This window comes from Taudactylus pleione, unplaced genomic scaffold (genome assembly GCF_031769625.1).
Source record: "Taudactylus pleione unplaced genomic scaffold, aTauple2 ptg000053l, whole genome shotgun sequence".
NCBI lineage: Eukaryota > Metazoa > Chordata > Amphibia > Anura > Myobatrachidae > Taudactylus > Taudactylus pleione.
The window spans coordinates 42,517,303-42,540,500 of record NW_028284455.1 but is presented as its reverse complement, the minus strand read 5'-3'; the positions used below and the strand labels follow the sequence as shown (position 1 = coordinate 42,540,500).

General features: G+C 43.8%; 1 protein-coding gene across 1 annotated transcript in view; it reads right to left on the bottom strand.

The window, feature by feature from the left end:
• Positions 1-4,596: 4,596 nt before the first annotated feature.
• MYRIP (myosin VIIA and Rab interacting protein) overlaps positions 4,597-23,198 on the bottom strand; it is a 337,437-nt gene continuing 318,835 nt past the window's right edge. The window contains exons 12-16 of the mRNA XM_088462678.1: positions 20,343-20,504; positions 13,908-14,009; positions 6,683-6,743; positions 5,966-6,084; positions 4,597-4,830 (exon numbers count right to left, since the gene is read on the bottom strand). Of these exons, the coding sequence (XP_088318804.1) occupies positions 4,801-4,830; positions 5,966-6,084; positions 6,683-6,743; positions 13,908-14,009; positions 20,343-20,504 (474 nt within the window). The 3' untranslated portion in view covers positions 4,597-4,800. The remainder of the gene's footprint in view (positions 4,831-5,965; positions 6,085-6,682; positions 6,744-13,907; positions 14,010-20,342; positions 20,505-23,198) is intronic.

Sequence of the window (23,198 nt, the reverse complement as noted above, 5' to 3'; positions counted from 1 at the left end):
TATATAAAATAAAAACACAAAACAGTACACAGGGAATTACTGGAGACGCTATGGCCAATCCACCCTTGCCCTCAGCAGTGAGTGTACAGAGACATAACCCTAGTGTAGTTATCCCTTTAGCTGTGAGTGTTCAGAGGGCTGGCCCCAGTGTAGGTTCCCCCTCAGCAGTGAGTGCTCATGGATGCCCCCAGTATAGGTGTCCCCTCAGCAGTGAGTGCCCAGAGTGATAACCACAGTGTAGGTACCCTCTTAGCAGTTAGTCCAGTGTGTTGGGCCCAGTGTAGGTACACCTTCAGCAGTGAGTGCCCAAGGAGCTGGCCCCAGTGTAGGTAGCACCTTTAGCAGTGAGTACCCATGGGGCTTTCTCCAGGTACACTAACAACAAGAGTCACTATTTGTTCACACGTTTGCAGACACTACATGAGTTGGATTACCAGGAGTAGAGGGCACCCAGCTCCAGAGCCTCACAGTTTGACCAGGTTCTGTACGAGCAGAGAGAGGAACAAATAAACCGCCAGCTTATACCCTACTATACTTCCAGTCTGCCTGGCTATATATCCTGGTGTACTTCCAGGGGCCTGCTGTAATACAATGCAATGAAAGATGCTGCCCCATCACAGACAACCAGGTGGGTATACTCCCAGCAGCGCCCCAGACAGCAGCCCCCAGGTACATGCACAATCCGGAATTCATCCAGTGGCAGGCATTGCTTGGTGTCCACTGCTGGCTATCTCATGCCTGGTGATGAAAAAGAAGATGATCTCTGGGGGTCTGCAGGCAGGGGAGCGGAAGTGTAGGGTGACCTCTGCCGCAGTGACAACGGAGGGGCAGCAGCTGCCAATCCCAGCATCCACAGAATAGATCGACAGGCAGTCAGTGTATATGTGTGACCCCGGCTTTGAGACGCTGCCTGTGCTGCCCACTTCACATCCCTACTTTCCAGCACCTGATACCAATAGTGGGTAACCAAGGGAGGGTGAGTAGTGGATCAGGAAGGAGTAGACTGATCTGCGAAGCACAGCCATAGGTGGCTTGCCCCTGGGGATGGGTCAGCCACCATGAACAATTCATGTCAGTTTCAGCCATTAATAGGCCATGGCTGCCTCTCAATGGGTAGTTTTGGTCACTACCAACTAAAAAAAAAAAGAAAATCTGAAAAATAAATTGTTTACAGTGGCCCAAAAACTGTCCGGCCCACCGGGAAAACTCCCTGTGAGGTCTATGGTCAATCCGTCCCTGGGTTTACCGCACAGGGAAATTGCTTAATAATTGAATAGCTCCGGGCATTAAACCTAGAACTTTAGTCATGCGGTAAAACAATACGGCGAATACAATCTGCCCCTGAAAGTACACATTTGCAGTAACAATCCAATTTTACTGGCATGTTATACATGTACAGTACTGTATGTTTGAGACTCAACACTGTGTACTACTCTAACAGATGCTCTTGATGTTTAAAATTGTGTGTCTGTTTACTTTTCTTGTCTGTTTTCCTCTCTTATCACCACCCGGTTGCAGAGTACTAACATCACATGCAATACCAGCTACAACAATGACATTATGCTGTGTTCTGTGATAGTAGAAATTTCATTCTTAGTCTAAATGGCACTATTCTAATTTTTTACATTAATTAGTGTCCTTCCTTCCTTAAGGGGGCAGTACCGAAAAAGCAGAGATTATACAGCAGGGGGCGGACCTACGATGTGCTCTGTAAGTGGGCGCGCGCGCAAGAGTGGGTTCTCCCAGTAGCCTACAAGTATCATGCTGGAATGCTACTAGGATAAGCAAATTAGATAGCTAGGAAATTATGTTATCATTTTATGAAACAGTCACATTGAATAAAAATACAGAGACTTACTTAATGATTTATAACTTTTTTTTGTATTTGTTTATTATTAATGATTTATAACTTTTGTATTTTTTGAAGTTTGGATTTGTAATCAGTTTTATTTTTTTCAAGAATAATTTAAACTGACATGCATTTTAATTACATCAGTTCCTTAAATCCATCTCTATCCCATAGTGTCCTCTGTTGAAATCTCATCATAAACATATGCTACAGATGACATGAAAGAACATTTATTTATATTTTTCAAATAAAGTTTAATAGATTTTTACGATATAGTCTTACTCTATGTTACCTTTAAAATACTTTCATTTGTAAGAAAAATTAATCTTGATATAAATATTAAAACTAAAAGAATCACTTAATGGCAAAATAATTATCAGTGTGATATAATATTTGTTTGAACAGTAAACTCTTTTTTACACTCATTTGGCACAAGTAAATCTTGACTAAATAAAACATGGATGATTTTTTGCAGTGCTTACAAACAGTAGTACATATTTCATTTCAGAAGACTGGATAATTTAACATTAACATTAGTACACTATATTACATGCTTTTATGGGAACCATTCTACTGCACATTAAACATTTCTTTTGTTACAGAGAAACATAACAAAGGGCAAAACGAGTTTATAATTTTTCATTCCATTCAGATTATAGCAAACTTTTCAAAGTCAACAACTAGGCAAACAGTTATCATTCACATTTATTTAAAAAAAAAAGAAAATAAAAATAAAATTTATAACAGTAATCATAATCACAAACACCTGCTTTAATGAAACTTGTCCTTAATAAATAAGAATTTGTTAGAAGGGAAGGAGAAGCAAAGACAGCTGCTGTACAAAATGCTTTAAATAATATTTAGGGTACAAAGGAGCATGTTTCTAATTGGAATATACTTTTTTTTATAATAATGAATAAAGGCCCACATGCTTTACATGATGGCTTACAGGTATGAATAAAATAATTTTTGAAAAGAACAGGTAAAAAAAACAACAATTATGATTGTCCATAACTTAAAGAGACAATATTTCACTGATTTTTGTGGATTTTTTTCATTGATATACATATATAGAATAATTTATCCCTGCATTACCTATTTTTGTTTCTATAAATAACCCGGGCATTCTATATATTATTATGAATGAAACAACTGTGTCCATTTGGTTTATGATATATAATTTTTATTTTCTACAAATCATTTTATTTGGAATTTCTGTAAGGTTATGTTAATTGTTAAAAATATTAACGGACACTGTACAAATAAATATATTGTTCTGTGAATTTACCATTTATTAAACTAATAATGTTGGTTGTTATTTATTATCGTATTACTTGATGTTCAATATTATTTGCAAATAATTGCTATTAACTACTGCCTTATTGAAACACATCAACTGCAAACAATTTTTTGTACACAAAGTAAGATCCAGACATTGCTTAACATTTTGTTTTTCAAAACGTTTAGTGAACACTTTGGAACATAGTTTACTCCTAATGTGGCATAAAATGTGTTAAAGGCTATATTTCATCTATAAAAAGCAGCAGAAACATTAATAACAATTATGTTCACATTGTATTTCCATGTGTTGGATATGAATTGAAATCTTGCTTGGAGATGAACTTTAAAGGGGATTTTTTATTAATTTGATGTTCTAGTATGTAAATGCCTGTCTGCGGCTTTTACAAATCACACATTGCTTTATCTTTGGGGCTTTCTTTTCTGTTTATTACAAAGCCAAGCAGAGTTATTTATTTTGTTGCCCTTGAACATAACACAGCTTAACTCTGCTCATTGTATACAATTGTATCACAGTTTTATCACAGTTTACAACAATGCTGCCCAGATGGTTTAAAGCTTTGGTGAAAATGACAGAAAGCACCTAACAGCATTCGGACATATATTTATTTGTACTAGAGAATGTTGAAATAAAAAATACATCTAAAACTAAGTAATTTAACATCTTTACTTTAAACCATTTTGTAAACTGTCCTCTAATTTTGTAATCTATGTGAACTAATGATCTCTTTTTAATATGTGCCTATATATAATACTGTATGAGGTATCAAGGCACAACATTTTTGTGTTGTCAAAAAATCTGTACAGGACTAACATAATTAATATACTGTGCCCAGAATAGCTAATTTTTAACTGAATATACCAAAAACGATAATACACTGAAGAGAAGGGATTTAGAAATATAATGTAGGCAAACATAAATAACTCAATGCTGCATTTTAGTGCCCTTTAATTTTTGCAATTTGTTTTTATCTAGAAAACTGGGCAAATTCTAAAACAATACCATTATACTGTATATACCAAATTATAGTGCCTGATAGTGTCAAATGATATGGTTTATTCAAAGAAATATATTATATTTAATTTATCCAAACATTTGGTAGAAATGCTGGAGATAGCTGTGAAAAAAATAGTCATATGGCCATTTGATCAGTTATTAGTGAAAATTAATTTACAATACCAATTGTTTATTTAAGCAGTTAAATTACATATGTTAGAAAACAGCATAGCAACCATGTAAGACCAGTGTGGCTATAGACACATTTTTTAAATACACCTTCATGATAAAACCATTGGCTCTTAAATTTCTTTTGGCATATGAATACATCGAAAATTAAGAATACAAAAAACATAGTTTTTTTTACACATTACTTGTACTAGGACAGAAATAAAAAAAAGTGCATAATAAAGAGAGCCTTTTTTGAAATTCAGTAACCTTTTCCGGTGTTTCCAAAGAACTTAAGGCAGAGTTCCACTTAGTAGACCCTAATGTTGACGATTCCAGTGAGGTATCTGGACAACTTCTGGTTATATAGGCAATTCAACATCACACAAGAATCCGTTTTCCATGGATAACACAATGGCTGTCAAATAAAGGCACTCTTGTGTACAGCTTTAGGCATCATACTATTTGGCAGTTTAAATGTGTGTCTTTACATTATGGTTGAGCCCTTAGTAGGTTCCTGAAAAAAAAAACATGTATGATTTAACAATCAATGAGGTCATTATAATTATTAGTTAAAATACAGTGTTTATCTATTGGCAATACAAAACCATCTTATTTTTTGCCTGAAGTACCAGATATAAAGCATGATCATACTATTTTACTTTATACCCGCAACCCTCATTTAGCAGTAGGCACAACCACATTTATTCCATTGAGCTCAGGCTATTGCAGAGTTATATCTGAAAGGATTTGCTGCCTTCTTAGGTGTAATCAGAGTAAAGTTGCCTATACACATTGCAGTTGTGTCACTTCAGACCTACCAGGGCGCATATATCAGTGTGTATTATGCCAAAATGATTTCTGGTACCAATCAGAATGTTCAGATTTTGACCAGAATGGTTGGTAAATACAGTGAGACAATCATATGTGATTGTGTAGGTCAGTTTTGTTCAACTCGCGGCACATCGAACAAGATTTTAAAATTGCTATGGCACACCATCAGTCCCCCATGGGAGAAAAACACACACTTTGTACCCCATGAGAAAAAACACTCACAAATTGGCCCAGCACAGGAAAAAGAACAGACTTTGGCCCCCACAGAAAAACAAACACACACATTGCCCCACACAAAAAAAATAACCCCCCGGGGAAAGGTTAGGGTTAGGCACCACCCCGGGAGTTTAGGGTTAGGCACCCCAAAGGGAGGGTTAGGATGGAGAGGGGAGGGTTACCTGCCGCTGTCGGAATTTCCTGCTGTCGGGCTCACTATGAGCGAACTAAGACATCAAATAGAGGCCAGTAGTACAACTAGCAAATTTAAGAAAAAGTACACAACTTAGGGTAAAAAAGCATGTGTCCTTAAGCTTAATCTGCATCTTTATATACAAATTGCAGTGCTTCAAAATACTAGTGCTAGATACCTAGTACACTATAAGCAAAGTACAGTAAGACGCAAAATTGAGGTAAAATTAGCAAAATGAAAGAAAAAGTGCATAGCACAGGAATCGCCTCAGGCATCTCGGCCATGTGGTGCAAAAAGGTGTATGAGGACACATCTGTATTACATGCCTCCATGTGAATAGAATACAGTGCTCTTTCAATTCACTCATTGGATCAGTCAGCAAAACCTTGCAATATAGAATATAACTTACCATTACATCCTTGGCAATACTCTTCTGTTCTTTACTTCTCTGAGTTAAGGATCCTTGCAATACAAAATTTCTATTAAATGTCCTCATTGTGGTCACTATTGGAATTTCAGGTTCTTCATCTTTTCACATAAATATAAAAGAATATTTTGTGACAATTAATAATGCCAAACCTAACGTGTATTTGAATGTCAAAGTCATGTGCAATAAACATCTGAAACCAAGATTTTTATGTCTGCCCCTTTAAGAATGGGAAATGGTAAAAGCAATTGTATTACTCATTATCAACCACTTTGACCAGCCTTGATCTATTAGCACTAACCATCACAGACTATTAAAATACACTGGTTACTAAAACACACTAATTTCCCAGTCTGCTACTACTGGATTAAAAGCACTCAGTTTGGGCAATCCAAGCTCTTACATCCTGTAAGGTTTATAACAGAACTGTAGTAGACAGGCAGAATGATAGCAGCCACTGCGAGTTCCAAAACCGGAAAAAAGAGGTCGGGGGCATACACCCCACCTTTCATTGAAGAGAAACATCACAGATGCTGTACTAAGATACAGAACACATTAGAATACATAAAAGATATAAGTTTATACTATATTTTTATTCACATTAATATACGAATTCTAATACATAATTTTTTTTATATTTACTTTATCCCACACATTCATGGAGAACTCGCAATTACTGACAGGTTTCCAGGTACTGACCTTGCAGAGGAGTTGCTGGTAATTTTCTCCTTTGCTGTCTGGAGGTGTCTATTGTGTGAATCTATCGACATGAATATACAAAAGACAGATAAGATTTCACACTATATAGTATATTTCTAAACACAAGGCTAGAAAGGTATATTTACAATGTGTCCCTGGATCAATGGATCAACAGCAGTATTAAATATTTTACACAGAAAATTCAGCTGAATCCGATTTTTGGAGCGAAGACAAAAAAGAAAGTAACTTTGCACTTTGGCAAAACCATGATGCACCATACATACCTACTCTCCCGAAAGTTGCGGAAGGCTCACAAGTTTTCAGGTAGGCCCCCCTGCAACCTCGTAAGAGTGCTCAGATCTCCCGCATCCTGCCTACTTCCTAGTGAAGTGGGCAGGATGGAGAGGCAGTTGCCGGGAATTCTGGAATAATTGCCAGGAATCGCTTCTCAGTATGAAGGAGGCAGGACTAAATGGTGCGAAAACACGACCTTTAGCTCAGCCCCTTCCTCGCGGTCCTGCAATTCGTGGAGTTTGTCATGACGGGGGTGGGGCCTAATGACATAGGAGCTTAGCCCCACCCCCAAAAGTGGCCACCTGTGTCTACTATCCGGGCAACTCCCGGGGAGGAGTGATGTAATGTTGGCTGTATGTTTTACACTGCAGGTGGGGCAGAATTAAAATGTGCATAGAGATATAGATTTGGTAGGGAGTGTCCTAGCTCAAATCTAAATTGTGGTGTAAAAATAAAGCTGTCCAGCATTTGTGGGATACAAGCAAAAGCAGCCAGTATTTCCCCTGCATGCAAGAAATAAATGTATTTGCACCCCTTGTAGTGCAACATGGTACAGGTGTTGAAGGCTTTTTATTTTATTTTTTGCTCCCAACGCTTAAAGATGTTAAACAAGTTAATGAAGAGAATGGCAGAGGCATTTCTTATCAATTAAACTAAAACTAAAATATTTTAGACAGTGCTCTAAAGTACAAGACGTCCACTAGCCTGTAAACGCTAAAGCTGGTCTTAACAGGGGAATGGGATTGAAATACCGGTGGCTGTTGCCGACTGTGTAAGCCCGACAGGAGGAGATCCCGACGCCGGCTGGTAAGTATCCTAACCATCCACTCTCCTCCCCCTAACCCTCCCTTGGTGGTGCCTAACCCTAAAACTCCTGGGGTGGTGCCTAACCCTAAGTCCCCCCGTGAGTGACTAAACCGGAATTGGTATGATCCACGGCCGGTGGTTCAAATCCCGGCAGCGACAGCCCGACAGAGGAGGAAATCCAGATCGTCCCCAGGTAAGTATAAACTAACCTAATCTTACCCCCTAACCCTAACTCTCCTTTAGGGTGCCTAACCCTAACATCCCCCCCCTGTGCCTAACCCTAATCCCCTCTCTGTGCCTAAACCTAACCCCCCTTCCACGCCGCCTAAACCCAAGTCCCCTGGGGGGGTGCCTAACCCTAACCTCCACCCGGGAGTACCTAACCCTAACCTTCCCTCACCATAGCCTAACCCTAACCTCCCGGGGAGGTGCCTAACCTTAAGTCCCCTCCGGGAGCCCTAAACCTACCCACCCCTCCCCCTGCCGCGCGGCTGTCCGCGCCCGGCATCCCTTCGATCGGGATGCCGGGCGCCGGTCTCCCGGTGTCGGTAAAATGACTGGCGTCTAGATTTAGACACCTGTCATTTAACCCTTGCCGGGATTAAGTAGTCTGGAAGCCGGCGGTCGCTTCATAAACGTATACCCCTAAACCTAACCACCCCTTCCCGCACCCTAAACCTAATACTCCCGGGGAGCTGCCTAACCCTAACCTCCCCCCCAGTGGTGCCTAACCCTAATCCCCCCTTTCCCTAGCCCAATCCTAATGCTCCCCGGGGGGTGCCTAACCCTAAATCCCCCCGGGGGGTGCCTAAACCAGAATCGGTATTATATCCCGGCTGCCGCATGGCCGCGAGTTCGAATCCCAGCAGCGGCAGCCAGACAAACCAGCAGAGCCCGGCAGCGGAAGCCCGACAGCACTGGAAATCCTGATCGTCCTAAGGTAAGTATCTACTAACCTAACCTAACCCCCCTAACCCTAATCCTCCTTAGGGGTGCCTAACCCTAACCTCCCTCCCTGTGCCTAACCCTAATCCCCCCTCTAAGTGCCTAACCCTAACCCCCCATTTCCCGCTGCCTAAACCTAAGTCCCCCGGGGGGATGCCTAACCCTAAGTCCCCCCCCCCCGGGGTGCCTAACCCTCCCTCCCCCTAGCCTAACCATAACCCTCCCGGGGGGGGGTGCCTAACCCTAAGTCCCTCCTGGGTGCCCTATACCTAACCCCCCCCCCGCGGCTGTCTGCTCGCGGCGCCCGGCATCCCTTCGATCGGGATGCCGGGCGCCTGTCTTCTGGCATCGGGGAAATGACAGGCGTCTAGATATAGACGCCCGGCATTTCACCCTCATCGGGATATGACAGTCGGGAAGACGGCTGCCGGTATTAAGGCAGCCGGCTTCCCGATTGTATACCCCTAAACCTAACCATCCTTCCTGCAGCTAACTCCTAAGACGCCCAAGACTTACCTCGTTCGGGAAGGCGTCTGTCAAGATTCTGGTGTCGGGATTAAGATAGGAGTCGGTATTTCAACGCCTATCTTAAGTCCCGTGTCGGGCTTAAACCGACTGCATTTGGACAGCCGGCATCTCATCTGGCGGTCTAATGACTACATCCCCTTAACAGAATGTGAAATGGTTGTTTTGGGATGGTATCAGAGTTCTGAAAGGCAAGTTTAAATTTTTGACTCCTACAGATATTTGTGCAAACTTTCACTTATTGGCCAGCCATATCTCTATTAGACATGCCGATATGTGTACATATGACAGGATTAGAGAGGACAGTAGTACAATGATTTATACTGGCATCCATAGCTTTCCATTGGAAGTAAGACTTTTATACCACCCCAGTTCAGGTATAAAGCACCAGATTGTATGCATTGTGAAACAACTCTGTACATAAACCTTAATGTTTGTATGTTTAACTCCCCTTTTACTCATTTAAATGTCAGGTTCACAAATATGCCTACTTACGCTTACACTTATAGCCTGCCCTAAACTGAATACTATGGGGCCCATTTATTAAGGATCGCATTTTGCAATGCGATCAGGGCATGCAGTACAGCCCCTGATCGCATAGCAAAATGCGATCATAACGGCCGAATGTATGATCCGGCACATGCAGGGAGACGGGCTCCGAAAAGAGCCTGTCCCTGCGATGTGGCCGGAGCGCATTCCGGGCTACTGCGCATGCGCAGTCCCGAGGACTGCACATGAGCAACGCCCATTGCTGAAATGCGGTGAGTGCCCATAGGACACAGCGGCTAACGCTATCTTCAGATAGCGTTAGCCGCTGGGGTCAATATCGGGAATGCTTCGCATTCCCGATATTGATACATTTGGCAGCATCGCATCCCCCATAGAAACCTATGGGGGAGGCGGCTGCCGACGGCAATGGAGGGATCGCAGCAGGTATCGGAGATACCTGCTGCGGTCCCTCCTTCATACATTCGGGGGATACTAAGTATTTGAGGTACACCCCCAAAAACAGGTGTTTTCGGGGAATTTACCTCAAATGCACTTTGATAAATGGGCCCCCAAGTGCCTTACAAATCCACCTTTCTGTACACATGAACAATATCATACTACCCAAACACAACTCTGTTTAGCAGTTGCACTGTAAAGCTGGCCACTCACCTAAAGATTATCTTTCCAACCAACTAGTTGGCTAGTTGGAACGTAAAACTGGTAATGTATGGGAGCAAATGACAATTAGCCATTTGCTCCCAAATGCTGGAAAACTTACAAATGCGGTCGTTAAGACATGTCGGGTAAATAAAACAGAATTAAGCAACTTGTCTGAACGATAATTTTCAACTGTTTTTCTGGTGTTTGGGAGCAAACAGCTAATTGTCATTTGCTCACATACATTACCAGTATTTTGTTCCAACTAGCAAACTAGTTGGCTGATTGGAAATAATCTTTTAGATATTTGGCCAGAGTTAAAGATTTCTATTTATCCCTAAAAGGCTGCTTGGTTTAGCCTTCATTAGTTCTTAACAAAATAATAGACATGAGGACTGCTGTACTTTTATGTGCCTCTTTACTATGTGTGAAAGTTTTTATTGGTGCTCAGAGTGCACTTAGAAATGTGCTTTTACACTGAAAGCTTGTACTTTTATTTGGACGCGTTTGATGGAATAGTGTACTTGTAGGCTCAACATCCACCTAGGGTTAAATCGATTAAAAAAACCCGATCAACATCGATGTTCTGTTTCAGGGCTGAATCGCACATCTTTTATTAACACTTAAAATTGAATCTAAAAAATAAATTAGTAAATGTATGATTTAGCCCCTGAAACACAACATCGATGATTGACTTAGATCGATTTTTATTCGATTAAAATCGACCATTAGTAAATTTACCCTCTACTTTACATTCACCATATGTAATCCATAGTTTATATTAAGAGAACCTGACCTGGGGATGATTTTCCCTACAGCAAGAGAAAACCACACTTGGGGCCTGATTCTGAGTCGCTCATAGCAGCGGCGTCTATTAGCAGTCATCCACATGCAGCTTTATACATGTGGTGTTACAAACTCCTTCCCTTGTGTACATACATTCGACCCAATGTGTAAGGACTGAGAAGCCTACTTTTAGCACCGTGCACACTGTTATACCGATAGGTGCGTCCTTAGATGCCGCCATCGGTTGCAGCATTGAAGCACCAGGCCTATGGCACATTTCTCCATCTGACTATGGCCTCCTATACCTGTGGTACTGTGTCTGTAAAAATACTGGCTTACAGTAACACGCCCGCCACACCTCCATAATACGCCTACTGAACGGACCACGTTTGCGTGCACTACTAGTCCCTCCTAGTCACCGCCCAGGAACACCGTCTGATCCCCACTGCAACTTTGTGTAACGCTGTGGGTTTTCAGAAATGTTTGCACATGAATACGTGAATAGGATCAGGCCCTTGTTGTCTTCCTGTTATAATGAAAACTAGCCCAGACTAAATAGTGTTGTGTCTGGATGAGGATTAGAGGTGGTGGCATGCTTCCCATTTTAAATTTAAATGCAGCATTTGTTGACTGATTTTTTTTTCTGCAAGTGACTTACTACCAGCAACCGTCATTCAGTGTAAACTGTGGTTCTCACCATAATTTCATATACTTATTCAGGGGTCCCAATTCTGTTAATGGCTCCAACCCCCACAGGCCAGGGGACTTTGATAGAGCTCCAGTGCTATTCAGTCCAGCATTACACTGAATATTTGTACATTTTTATTACACAGTACATTGTACATGGGAATTGTTTTGTATCATTTACTACTCTGATCTGATCTGTCAGTTCTGAGATTGCAAAATTCAAGTCCTTTTACTGATTGGGAAAGGTCATACATGGCAATTAACATTTCTTCAAATGTGCTCTCTACCCCTTTAGTTAGATTACAGTGATAACATCTCTTCCACCCTCACCTCTGCCCGTGTAAATGTTTACTCCTATACAAGTGTCCATTTTAGTCTGTAAACCTACAGTATGAGCCCTGATGTAAAGATAGCTAAATGGGCGGAGCATAGTGCAGGAGATGCTGTTGCTATGGAGCCCAGAGGCTTAAGCTGTGCACATACTAGATCAGGGGTTCCCAACCACGGTCCTCAAGGCACACTAACAGTCCAGGTTTTAAGGATAACCATACTTGAGCAGAGGTGACTTAATTAGTACCTCAGTTATTTTGATTTAACCATCTTTGCTCAACTATGGATATCACTAAACCAGGACTGTTAGTGTGCCTTGAGGACCGAGGTTGAGAATCACTGCACTAGATGATGTGTGTACCCAGCAAAGGCAGATGCGATGGCACAATAAATATTGTGCAGTCTGTACACACTGCACGATATGGTGTACGAATACCCAATATATTGTTCCCCTGTCGAATCCAGAGGCATGGTGTCGGCCACTGGATCTTCTGATCTACCATGCATGCACAGCAGATCAGACGATGCGATGACCAACACATGGCACAGGAGTGCGCAATCACCTGTACACACTGAGCGTTGTGGCCGATATATCATTCTGATCCGCGTTATGCCACTTAGTGTGTACACACCTTTAGGGGGCTAGGACCCTTGTCATAAAGTTGTCTAACAAGGTTTCGGCATTAGCTGCAAAGCAATTAGGTCCGGCACGTTGCTCGGCCTGAAAAGGGGGCTCGTCAGAGCTCATATAGGTGGTGGTCTCTGTTTCTGCCTCTCAGTATGGCATAATATGAACTAGGGGCACTGTAATATGGCATAATATACATAATATGACTGGAGGGTACTGTAATGTGGCATATGAACTGGGTGTACTACAATGTGGCATAATATGTAGTGGGGACACTGTGGCATGCAATATTGTGAACTGGCAGCATTACAATGTGGCGTAATGCGAGCTGGAGCACTACAAGTGGCATAATGAGAGTCGGGGGTGCTTTGTGTTATAATGTGAACTAGGGCACTACTATGGTTCATAAAATGATCTAGGGCACTACTATGGGGCATAAAATGATCTAGGGCACTACTATGGGGCATAAAATGATCTAGGGCACTACTATGGTTCATAAAATGATCTAGGGCACTACTATGGGGCATAAAATGAACAACCACTGTGAAAAGATGTCTCTCTAGAAGCATGGTGGGGCTTTCAAAATGTTGGTATGGGCCCACAAAGTTCTGTTTATGTTACTGGCTAGGTGCAATTTTGCAAATTAAAGTGCACAGTGAATCAGTAATTTGAGATCAGGGACAGCTGTTTTATCTTAGTAAATTAACTTTATTTTGTTTTACTTTGCTCACAAACTTACCTGTTTACTCTACTGTCAAATCCTTCCCTACTGTACATTCTTGTATATCTCCAGAAACCCCAATCCATACCCTCAAGCGTACATAATTAATCCAATATGTAAATGCAAGTAATTATGCTTTAATATCTAATTATATATATGTATGCTGGTCACCATGTAAGTTTGTTGCTTTGTTTACCCTGCTTTGTACTATTGCTTTGTGCAGTGCTACAGAACTCTGTGGCATCCCATTAATAAATATTCATAATTACAATAACAATATTTTAAACAAAGTACTTATTAGCAATTGGCTTCTGCTGCAGTTTACAAGCCATATAAATAAAGAAATATCTGTATACCTGATTAGTAATTTGCTCACGTCTTCTCGTCAGCCGTACACATGGAGCAACGTTTAAGCCAGCGACTGTAAGAGCTGATATTCTGCTTTCAATATCTGAAATCTAAAAATATAACACATATAAAACAACTAAAGTGTATATAACACTCTTGACATAAAACTTATAACTACTATATGTTAAATAGCAGCTAGACAGCTGTGCAAGTTTCCTAGGAGACACAAGCAGCTTTTCTTCTCCCCTGTGATGTCTTAGTTTTTGGTGATCATTTATTATTAGGAAAAGGCTAGAATTTAGACTCCATCTATTGGCCATTAAATAAATGCCTTACCATTGCACCTGTGCTGGTGATAGTCCCTGCTCTGTAGTTTTTATCTTTGCTCCGGTTTGGTGTCTTGGGAGGGAGACGTATCAATCCCTGGAATTAAGGCCCTCATTCAGAGCCGTACGCTCTGAGCAGAGCGCACGCTCTGAATGAGGGCTGGCCTCCATGAGAATGGAGCGTCCTCCTGGACGCTCGTATAGCTGTGGGTCACCACCCACAGGCTATACGAGCGTGCAGTTTGATGACCATCGCGACCATCGAAACTGCGAGCCGGAGCCTGCGGTTGAGGTTTTCAACCGCAAGCTCCGGAGTGATTTTGGCTCTATCAGAGCCAAAATCACTCCCACTGACATCACTAGTGATGTCAGTGGGCCGGCTTCTGACGGGAGGCGTTCCCGTGGGAATGCCCCCGTCAGGGAGGCACGCCCCCGGCACGCCTACCAAAGGGGGCGTGCTGTCAATCAACATCGACAGCACGCCCCCTTTGATCAGACACAACGAGCGAAGGACTTTCCTTTGCTCGTCGCGTCTGGCGCATGCGCACGACGGAGCTCCCTCCGTCGTGCGCATGCTCAGTCCAGAACATCGACCCACTTGCGAGCGGACAGCCGCTCGCGAGTGGGTCTGAATCAGGCCCTAAGTACCAACAAACCAGCTCCTGACTGTCATTTTACAGGCCGTGGGCGGGATGTGCTACACATCGCATTTTGGATGAGGCACATCCCAACACTTATCGGGGTACATTCCTTTGTTAATCAGTGCTATAGTGCAGAGAACCATATCGGAACTGTCATTTGGATCACTGTACTGTACATACAGTACAGTTTCGTTGGGCTCAGGAAGTTGCGTTTTTTTATTTTAGACATACAAAATTTCCAAAAATAACCCTTTATTTCATCCTTTAAACACCAATACATGCACAGATCAAATTGCCCATTAGTAAATTTCCCCCTAGGTGTATGAGGACACATCTGTATATGAACAAACAACTATTGAACATAGCTGGTGCAATCTCTTCCTTTTGGTTCTCTTACATTTGATTCTGTTCTGCCTGCCCACCTTTGGTGTTTTCCTGAATATTCTTTTGGCTCAGCCCATGATATTAGATAGCTCTGCAGTTTTGTACACTGTGTATTATCTCTATTTCATACATATATCTTTAATACTGTTTGCCACTTCTTGCCAGAGGTTAATTTTCTTACCATACAGCCGTATTGTTATATTTCTTATTATTTTGTGTGTGTGTGTTGTACTGCTCGGAAACTCTTGTCAGAGGTTCTTATATCATTCCTCAATTACTCCATTTGCAACATTCATATTAAACTTTGCCTGTGATTATTTTTGTATTTATTTTAAGACCAGATTTGTGTCCCATTTATCCTTTAGACTTGCAGTAATCATTGATAAGCCGTTACTACCCAAGGTGAAGTCTTGGCAGCATCAAAATATTGATAAACATACCCTGCTTTATGGGAATAGTGGCTATTATAATTGTAACATATAGTACTGTATATAGTGTTGTGAATCACACTAATAACATTGGAATAAGTCTTTAGAACCAAAACCATAAAAATTTGTCCAGAACAGGTTCAACTATTTTTATATTAGCACATCCTTAAGGATAAAGGTCTGTGATTTTATATGCCTAATGTTGTGCTTATAATCCCCTTTTTAAAGGGAATCACATGAATTTGTGGAAGAAGAATGCGGCATTTGTGTGTGTACGATAGAATGGGGTAGAGGGTGCGGAGGGTGCGCTCGCCCTATGGGTGTAATGCTGGAGTAATAGTGTGTTGTGGTCTTTTGTGTTTGATGTTGTGTGTGGAGTGATGGGGTGTAGGGAGGGAAGGGGGTCTAATGGACTGGAGGTGGTGGGTGAGAAAATGAAGACAGAGGCAGAAATGGGGGCCAAAGGGTTTATTGGAAAAAAACAGTACTAATCCTGTTCGGTCCCAGGCACCCAGGTGGGGTGAGCGATCCACTTAGGGGTGTGTGTGGGTGGAGACTGGGGAGGTGAGTGGACCCTTTTAGGGGGCTCCTTTCCGTGCAGTTCAATAGAGCGGCACGTTACCTCTGCTGGACCTTTGGTCAACAGTCTTAGGATGTCTCGGGGGGAGGGGAGTGGTGAGTTGGCAGCGGGTCTGGCGGTTGTGGATGTACACCCTGGCGGCGTCCCGCGCAGGGGTATAAGTCTCGGAGTCACTTACCTACCAGTAGGATTTGTTCGTGAAAAAGGCTTGGGCTGCTGGTAGCTTGTGTTAGAGTTTCCTTTTGCAGATGCGGTGTTGGATGGCTGCTGCGGTGTCAGCAGTTGGAGGAAGCTCTGTGTGTGGTAGTGGCTTGCTGGTGCACCGCGTTGCTGGCGTTCTGTTCCCGCTGCCTGGTGGGTGCCTGCTGGTGTGGATCGCTTAGGGATTGCTGCTGGACGAACAGCTGTGAGTGGAGCTGGTGTTGGTTGCTCCCAGGGGGCGGTGCGTGGTTGCCTGGGTCTAGCAGGTGGAGTGGTGATCAAGAGGGGTGCGCAGGGCTTTGCTAGGTGTGATGCCCAGCGCGGCCCTGCGGGTGGTGGGTAGAGAGGGTTCTGGAAGCAACAAGGCTCGACCGAGTTCTCCGTGGGAATGAAGAGCTCTGGTGTAAACTGGCTGTGGTGTCAGAATGTAGGGGGTCTCCGACGCGTTTCGGCAGGGGCTCTGCCTTCTTCAAGGAGGTAAGAAGTGTGGCTATGCATGTGTGAGGTTTAAATGTGGAACTTCCGGGTTCTGTGTTTGTCAGGTGGTGGAGATGACCAATCAGGGCTAAGAGTGGGTGTGGCCCATGTATCCGATAGGTCGTGGGTGATTGTGCGAGGCTAAGCCTGTGGTTGGGTGATAACGTCACGTGGTTTGGGTGTGCTGTGCTGCTGTGGGTGTGTTAGCTGGGGCTCGTGTCTGGGTGCATATGTGGCTGCTATGGGGATTGTGACCAGCTGTGAATGGTCAGCAGCGGTCATGTGGTGTCGGCAGCCAATCGTGTGCTCTGCTGGTGTGGGTGTGTATGCTGGGGCTGGTGTGCTTTAATGCATTATGCAGCTGCTATGGGGATCGAGACCGGGTGCGGTTGGTTGGAGGTGGTCACGTGGTGCTGGCAGCCAATCTTGTGCTAGGGTTTCCGTATGTTTACATGGGTTAAGGTGACAGCTGGCTCTGGCGTGCGTTGGGCGGAGGAGGTATGCGGAGTATTTTGTGCTGTGTGGAGGATTTAATGAGCGGGCAGGGGCATGTGGCGAGTAGGGTGGGGGTCAGGGGCACCGGGGTGTGTAAGGCAATTATTGTGGAGGTGGGGATGTGAAACCGCATTGTTATGGTAGTTTAGTCCCGTGGTGCAGGCGGCCAAACATGCGCTGTGATAGGCTGGGTGTGTGTGGGGGTGATTATGAGGGTGATGGTTGGTGGCTCAGGTGACCGCAGGGGTCCGGGGAGGTGTGGACGGGCATCTCTCCGGGGATGGTGGTTAGGTGATCGGGCAGGGGGAGATGGAATAAGACTGGTGCGTGTGGCATGTGTCAAGCTGGCAGTGCTGTAGTGGACATTTCTGTTATGTGTATAATGGTGTATAGATGATGGCCGCATGTGGTGGGAGGGTGGGTGTAGTGGTCAGTATCGCTAACCTGTATAATGTGTGGAATGCCAGGGTTGTGTAAGTATATATGTGGTGTGGCCAAGTGGTTAAATCGACTGACACGGGGAAGTGTGTGTTAACGTGTGGCGAGGAGGAGTAAGGTTGGTGTGTTGACTAATAGGTTCTTAGTGTGTGGAATGTGTTTGGTGCAGTAGTGTGTAAATGGTCTTGTTGTGGAGAGGGGGAGGGAAGGGGTGCAGTCTTGGGGTGGTGTGGTCACTATAGAGGCAGGAATGTGTGTGGGGGGGTAGGGGGCAGGTGTGTGTTCATGTTACGGACCGGTGATGTGTGTCAGACAGGAGCCATAGCAACATAGAGAAGTGGGGGGCGGGGTTTGTCTTAAATGTGTGTGGCAGTGGGGTGTAATGGGTGCTTAATGTGCTGGGCGATGAGGTGAGGGGGACGGGGGTGCCTCGAATGAGGTCGTGACTAGGTGTGTAAGTGTGAGGGCCGCTGTCTGTTGTGTCGGGGGGAGTCTGTTTGGGATGTGGGTGGGGGTGTTGGAATGGGTGGTGCGGCTGATATAAGGGGTATGGGGGTGGTGGTGATCAAGGTGTCAGGGTGTGTATGTGTTAGGGCAGGGTTGGTTGGGGAAGGGGATGTCAAGGTAATGGTGATGCGGGGGGTGAATGGGGATCACTGATTATGGGTGTCAGCATTTGAAGGTGGGTATGGCTTGAAGGGGGCGGTAGGGGGAGGTGGTAGGTGATTTAGTGGAGGGGGGGTTTGGATGGTCAGAGGGTGGAAGGTCGGATTGTCTTGACAATTTAAGAGGTTGAGTATGCGGGGTTGCGTGGGGATCGGTGTTGTTAATGTGTCAAGTATATGGTGGTCGTGTTCATTTGGAGATGACTGATTTAATCTCGTTATCGATGTTTAGTCCATTGGGTGCTAGTGTTTTGAGGGTGAAGATCCACCGGAGTTCCTCCTTGTTTAGGATCTTGGTGTGGTCCCCTCCCCTCTAGTTTTTCTTGATGTGTTTAATGCCTGTGAATCTGATGCCTGTCGTGTTGCTATGGTGGTGTTCTTGGAAGTTTATCGGTATGCTGTGGTTGTCTGTCTGTTTCGTGATGTTTCTGAGGTGTTCTTGGATCCTGGTTTTAAGTGGTCTGGTGGTTCTGCCGATGTATTGTTGGTTGCAGGGGCATTGTATAAGATATATGACGTTCGTAGTGTTGCATGTTATGTGTTCCTGTATTTTGTATGTTTCTCCTGTCTGTGTTGATGTGAATGATGTGGTGGGTCTGGTGCTGCGATATTTCAAGGTGGTACAGTTGGTGCACGTACCACAGTGGAAAAAACCTTGTGTGGGTCTAGAGTTGTCCAGGGTAGTTTGTGAATGTTGCAGGGGTGGGATGTGATTGCGTACCAGTTGGTTCTGTATGTTGGGGGCTTTCCTGTAGATGACTTTTGGTTTGCTGGGTAAGATGTCGATGAGTTGTTCGTCTTGTAGTAGTAGGTGCCAATGTTTGTTCACGATGCGTTTTATGCTGTTTGCGTGTGTGTACAACATTTAGAATGTTCTGAAGGAAGGAGCAAGGAAAACTGGAGTATGCCTCGCTCACTGTGGGCTATGTGTATAAATGCACCTAGTAATACAGCCACATGCAGGACAAGATTATCTAAATTGAGAGACAAAGGATTGAATATGGAGCATTTAGGGACTGGAGGGTTCTCTGGTTTGCAGGTACTGTAGCATAAAGTCCTTCTCCACGCAAAAGGATTAGGGCCCTCATTCAGAGCCACTCGCTAGCGGCAGTACGCTCGTTCCGAGCGATGTTCGCACATCTGCGCATGCGTACGGTTTTTAGTACGCATGCGCGAACCGGTCAGTGCGGCCGAAAATCATTTGTACGCAATATAGCGAGTGCCTGCTATTTTGAGTGACAGAATGAGGCGTATGTGGGTGGTAACAGGGGAAGGTGCTTGAAAACGGGGAGTGGAGATCCGTTCGCAGGCGTGCTTAAAGGTCAAAACGGGCGTTTTATGGGTGTGCATAATTAATACAGCAGCGTCAATGACCACGTCACTTGGTTTTTTTTAACTCAGAACTGCTCGCAAAATAGCGGTTGAAAAAACCAACCACAAGAATAGCGAGCAGTTCTTATCCTGTTCGATGTACTCGATTAATCTAATAAATAGCGGACATGACGTATGGTGCGAGCGGCCAGGGGGCGTTTTTATCAAATAAACGAGCGTATGTTTTGCTCGCTCGTTCAGACTTAGAGGTGTGAACAGACTGCAATGTGTGAACGGATCATTTGCATAGCCACCCCTTGTTTTTGAACGAACGAACGCAAATAGCGAACGGCTCTGAATGAGGGCCTAGGTCCTCTAAGTTGGTGGAAACAAACATGAAACTGTCAAGGGCCGGCCTGATGTATTTATTAAAGCAGTGACATATATTTCAAAAACAGTTTAGCTTTGCAACATGTCTAAGGTTCAGAATGAATCACCTGACGCTCAGCATGATGGACGTGGGCAGCTGCTGTTGCCACTTGATCTTCAAGATCAGCAAGTTCTATCTCAGTAGTTACACTGTTGATTTTGCGTGCAGAGTCTTCTATCTCTTCCAGTTGACCTTCTAAGCCATACACAGTGCCAGCTGTGAGATATACCTGCAATGGTTAGGACAAAATCTCCATTAAAATCCAGTTATTGAGCAAATATTTGTTGCATGTATTTTAGTGTTAAAATAATATATGCAGAAACCAAAGAGTACCATCTACTGCTAGCTAAACATGATGGCAACTCCATTGATACAGTGTAGTTGATGGTGATCTGTGTCGTCTCCATCATGCACAGTGAGAGTGGAGGCGTGCAATAGAGAGGGGACAGACCACCAAGAGAGGAGAGGCCAGTCATTGGGGGCAAGTATAGCAGGGTGGGACAGTGATGGAGGAGGGAGTGGTAAACGGTGCATAGGGAGAGGTGATCCAGCATATGCCGGCTCCATTATCCTAGTATTCTTTAACAAAATATGGCCCCTTTATTTCCTGTTTACTAGTATGTTGGAGAAAAAGTGAAGGTATAGAGTTTATTTACCAACCTTTCAAGACGGTTACAGTAACCTGCACTTTATGCTTCCTCCACAATGTGGCCACAGTATGATAATTATCAAGGTGTACAACCCCCTAAATCATGCAGAAACTTCAGGGTTTCAGCATGATTTCAGTATTCCTGCAAATAGCTATAGGCTGGGCACAGGAAATATAGCTATAGGCTGGGCACAGGAAATATAGCTATAGGCTGGGCACAGGAAATATAGCTATAGGCTGGGCACAGGAAATATACCTATAATTTAAAAGATTCTCTTTCGTTCATCTAAGAAGTAGCACAGGCTATCTCTAATTTATTAAACTCCAATAGACATGCTTGACCCTGGATAGCTAATACCATCTTGAAAGGACAAAAGCTGCTGTAGCCTTGAGGCTACAATATCACAATTTGTTCGGATCTCTTTCAGGTAGCCCATGCCTGCACATGAACGGCCAGATAGTATGCACGTGCAGTAGGCAAGTCTGACCGAACTCTGCCATAAAGTGAAAGCTTATGCCAGGATTTTCCAACTCTTGTCCTCAGGGAACCCTAATGGTGCCTGTTTTCCAGGTCTTCTCACAGAATTAGAAGTAAAATAATGAGTACTATACCACCTATGGATCTTTTAAAATGTGTCAGTCAGTAATGAATAAACCTGAGCTCCACCAAGTAGATATGTCCTCATATACCTATACTTTTTGCCCCATATGATGCGAAACGCCTGGCTGAAATCCCAAGTTGTGCACTTCTTAAGGGGGGTATCCACTAGACGATAAAGTTGAACGATTGAACGATAATGATAAAATCGTTTGAACATCGTTTGCAAATCGTGCAGTAATTGTTTCTAACGATGTACGATGCGCGCTCCCGCTGGTCGTTTGATCGTCTCCTCCATCGACTGAACATGCAGGTCAATTTCACTTGATTGCTTACAAATCGTTTACACATCGTTCACGCTGAACGATCAAACGATGAACCACTATCTGCCCACTATAGCTGGAAGCTCTCAATCACAGATTAAAACAACGTAGGTTATTGTTAGATCTTTTGCAAATCGTTTGTAATCTTTTGCAAATCTTTTGCAAATTGTTCAGAGTGGAAGATCATATTTCAAGGGAAACTTCAAGGGAAAATCGTTAAGAGGTTGGACAGGGATAAAATCGTCTAGTGGATGCCTCCCATAACTCATTTTTTTTTCTACTTTTTTTAGTCAATTTTACTACTTTTTACTCAATTTGGAAACTTAGGCCCTCATTCAGAGCCGTACGCTCTGAGCAGAGCGCACGCTCTGAATGAGGGCTGCCCTCCATGAAAATGGAGCGTCCTCCTGGACGCTCGTATAGCTGTGGGTCACCACCCACAGCCTATACGAGCGTGCAGTTTGATGGCCGCGATGGTCGTGACCATCGCGACCATCGAAACTGCGAGCCGGAGCCTGCGGTTGAGGTTTTCAACCGCAAGCCCCGGAGTGATTTTGGCTCTATCAGAGCCAAAATCACTCCCACTGACATCACTAGTGATGTCAGTGGGCCGGCTTCTGACGGGAGGCGTTCCCGTGGGAACGGCCCCGTCAGAGAGGCACGCCCCCGGCACGCCCACCAAAGGGGGCGTGCTGTCAATCAACATCGACAGCACGCCCCCTTTGATCAGACACAACGAGCGAAGGACTTTCCTTCGCTCGTCGCGTCTGGCGCATGCGCACGACGGAGCTCCCGCCGTCGTGCGCATGCTCAGTGCAGAACATCGACCCACTTGCGAGCGGACAGCCGCTCGCGAGTGGGTCTGAATCAGGGCCTTAGTTTGCAATACTAGGTACTTAGGATTAGTTTGTCACAAATTAATGTGTATAAAATAAGACTCATGTGGTTCCTGTCTTTTGCCTTTTGACACAGACTGCATCTTTTTCCTTCAATTTAGCATCTTATGGAGCATACACACGGTCAGATTTGTCAGACTTGTCAGATTTGTCAGATGAATGATTGAACGATTAAACGATTTTTGACTGCATTAAAATGAATGGAATCGTCCAAGTCTGACTGCAAACACATCAGATGTCAGAAATCGTTATCTGACCATCGTGAACGCGCATCGTTGATCGTCCATCGTTCAGGCATGTCAGATATGAACGATTTTCCTTCAGATATGAACGACTGAACGATTTTTAAATCGTTATCGTTCCTATCTGAAGGAAAAATCTGACCGTGTGTATGCACCATTACTTTCCTTATAGTATATTAGGTATTTAGGATTAACATTTTTGTAGCAAGGGAATT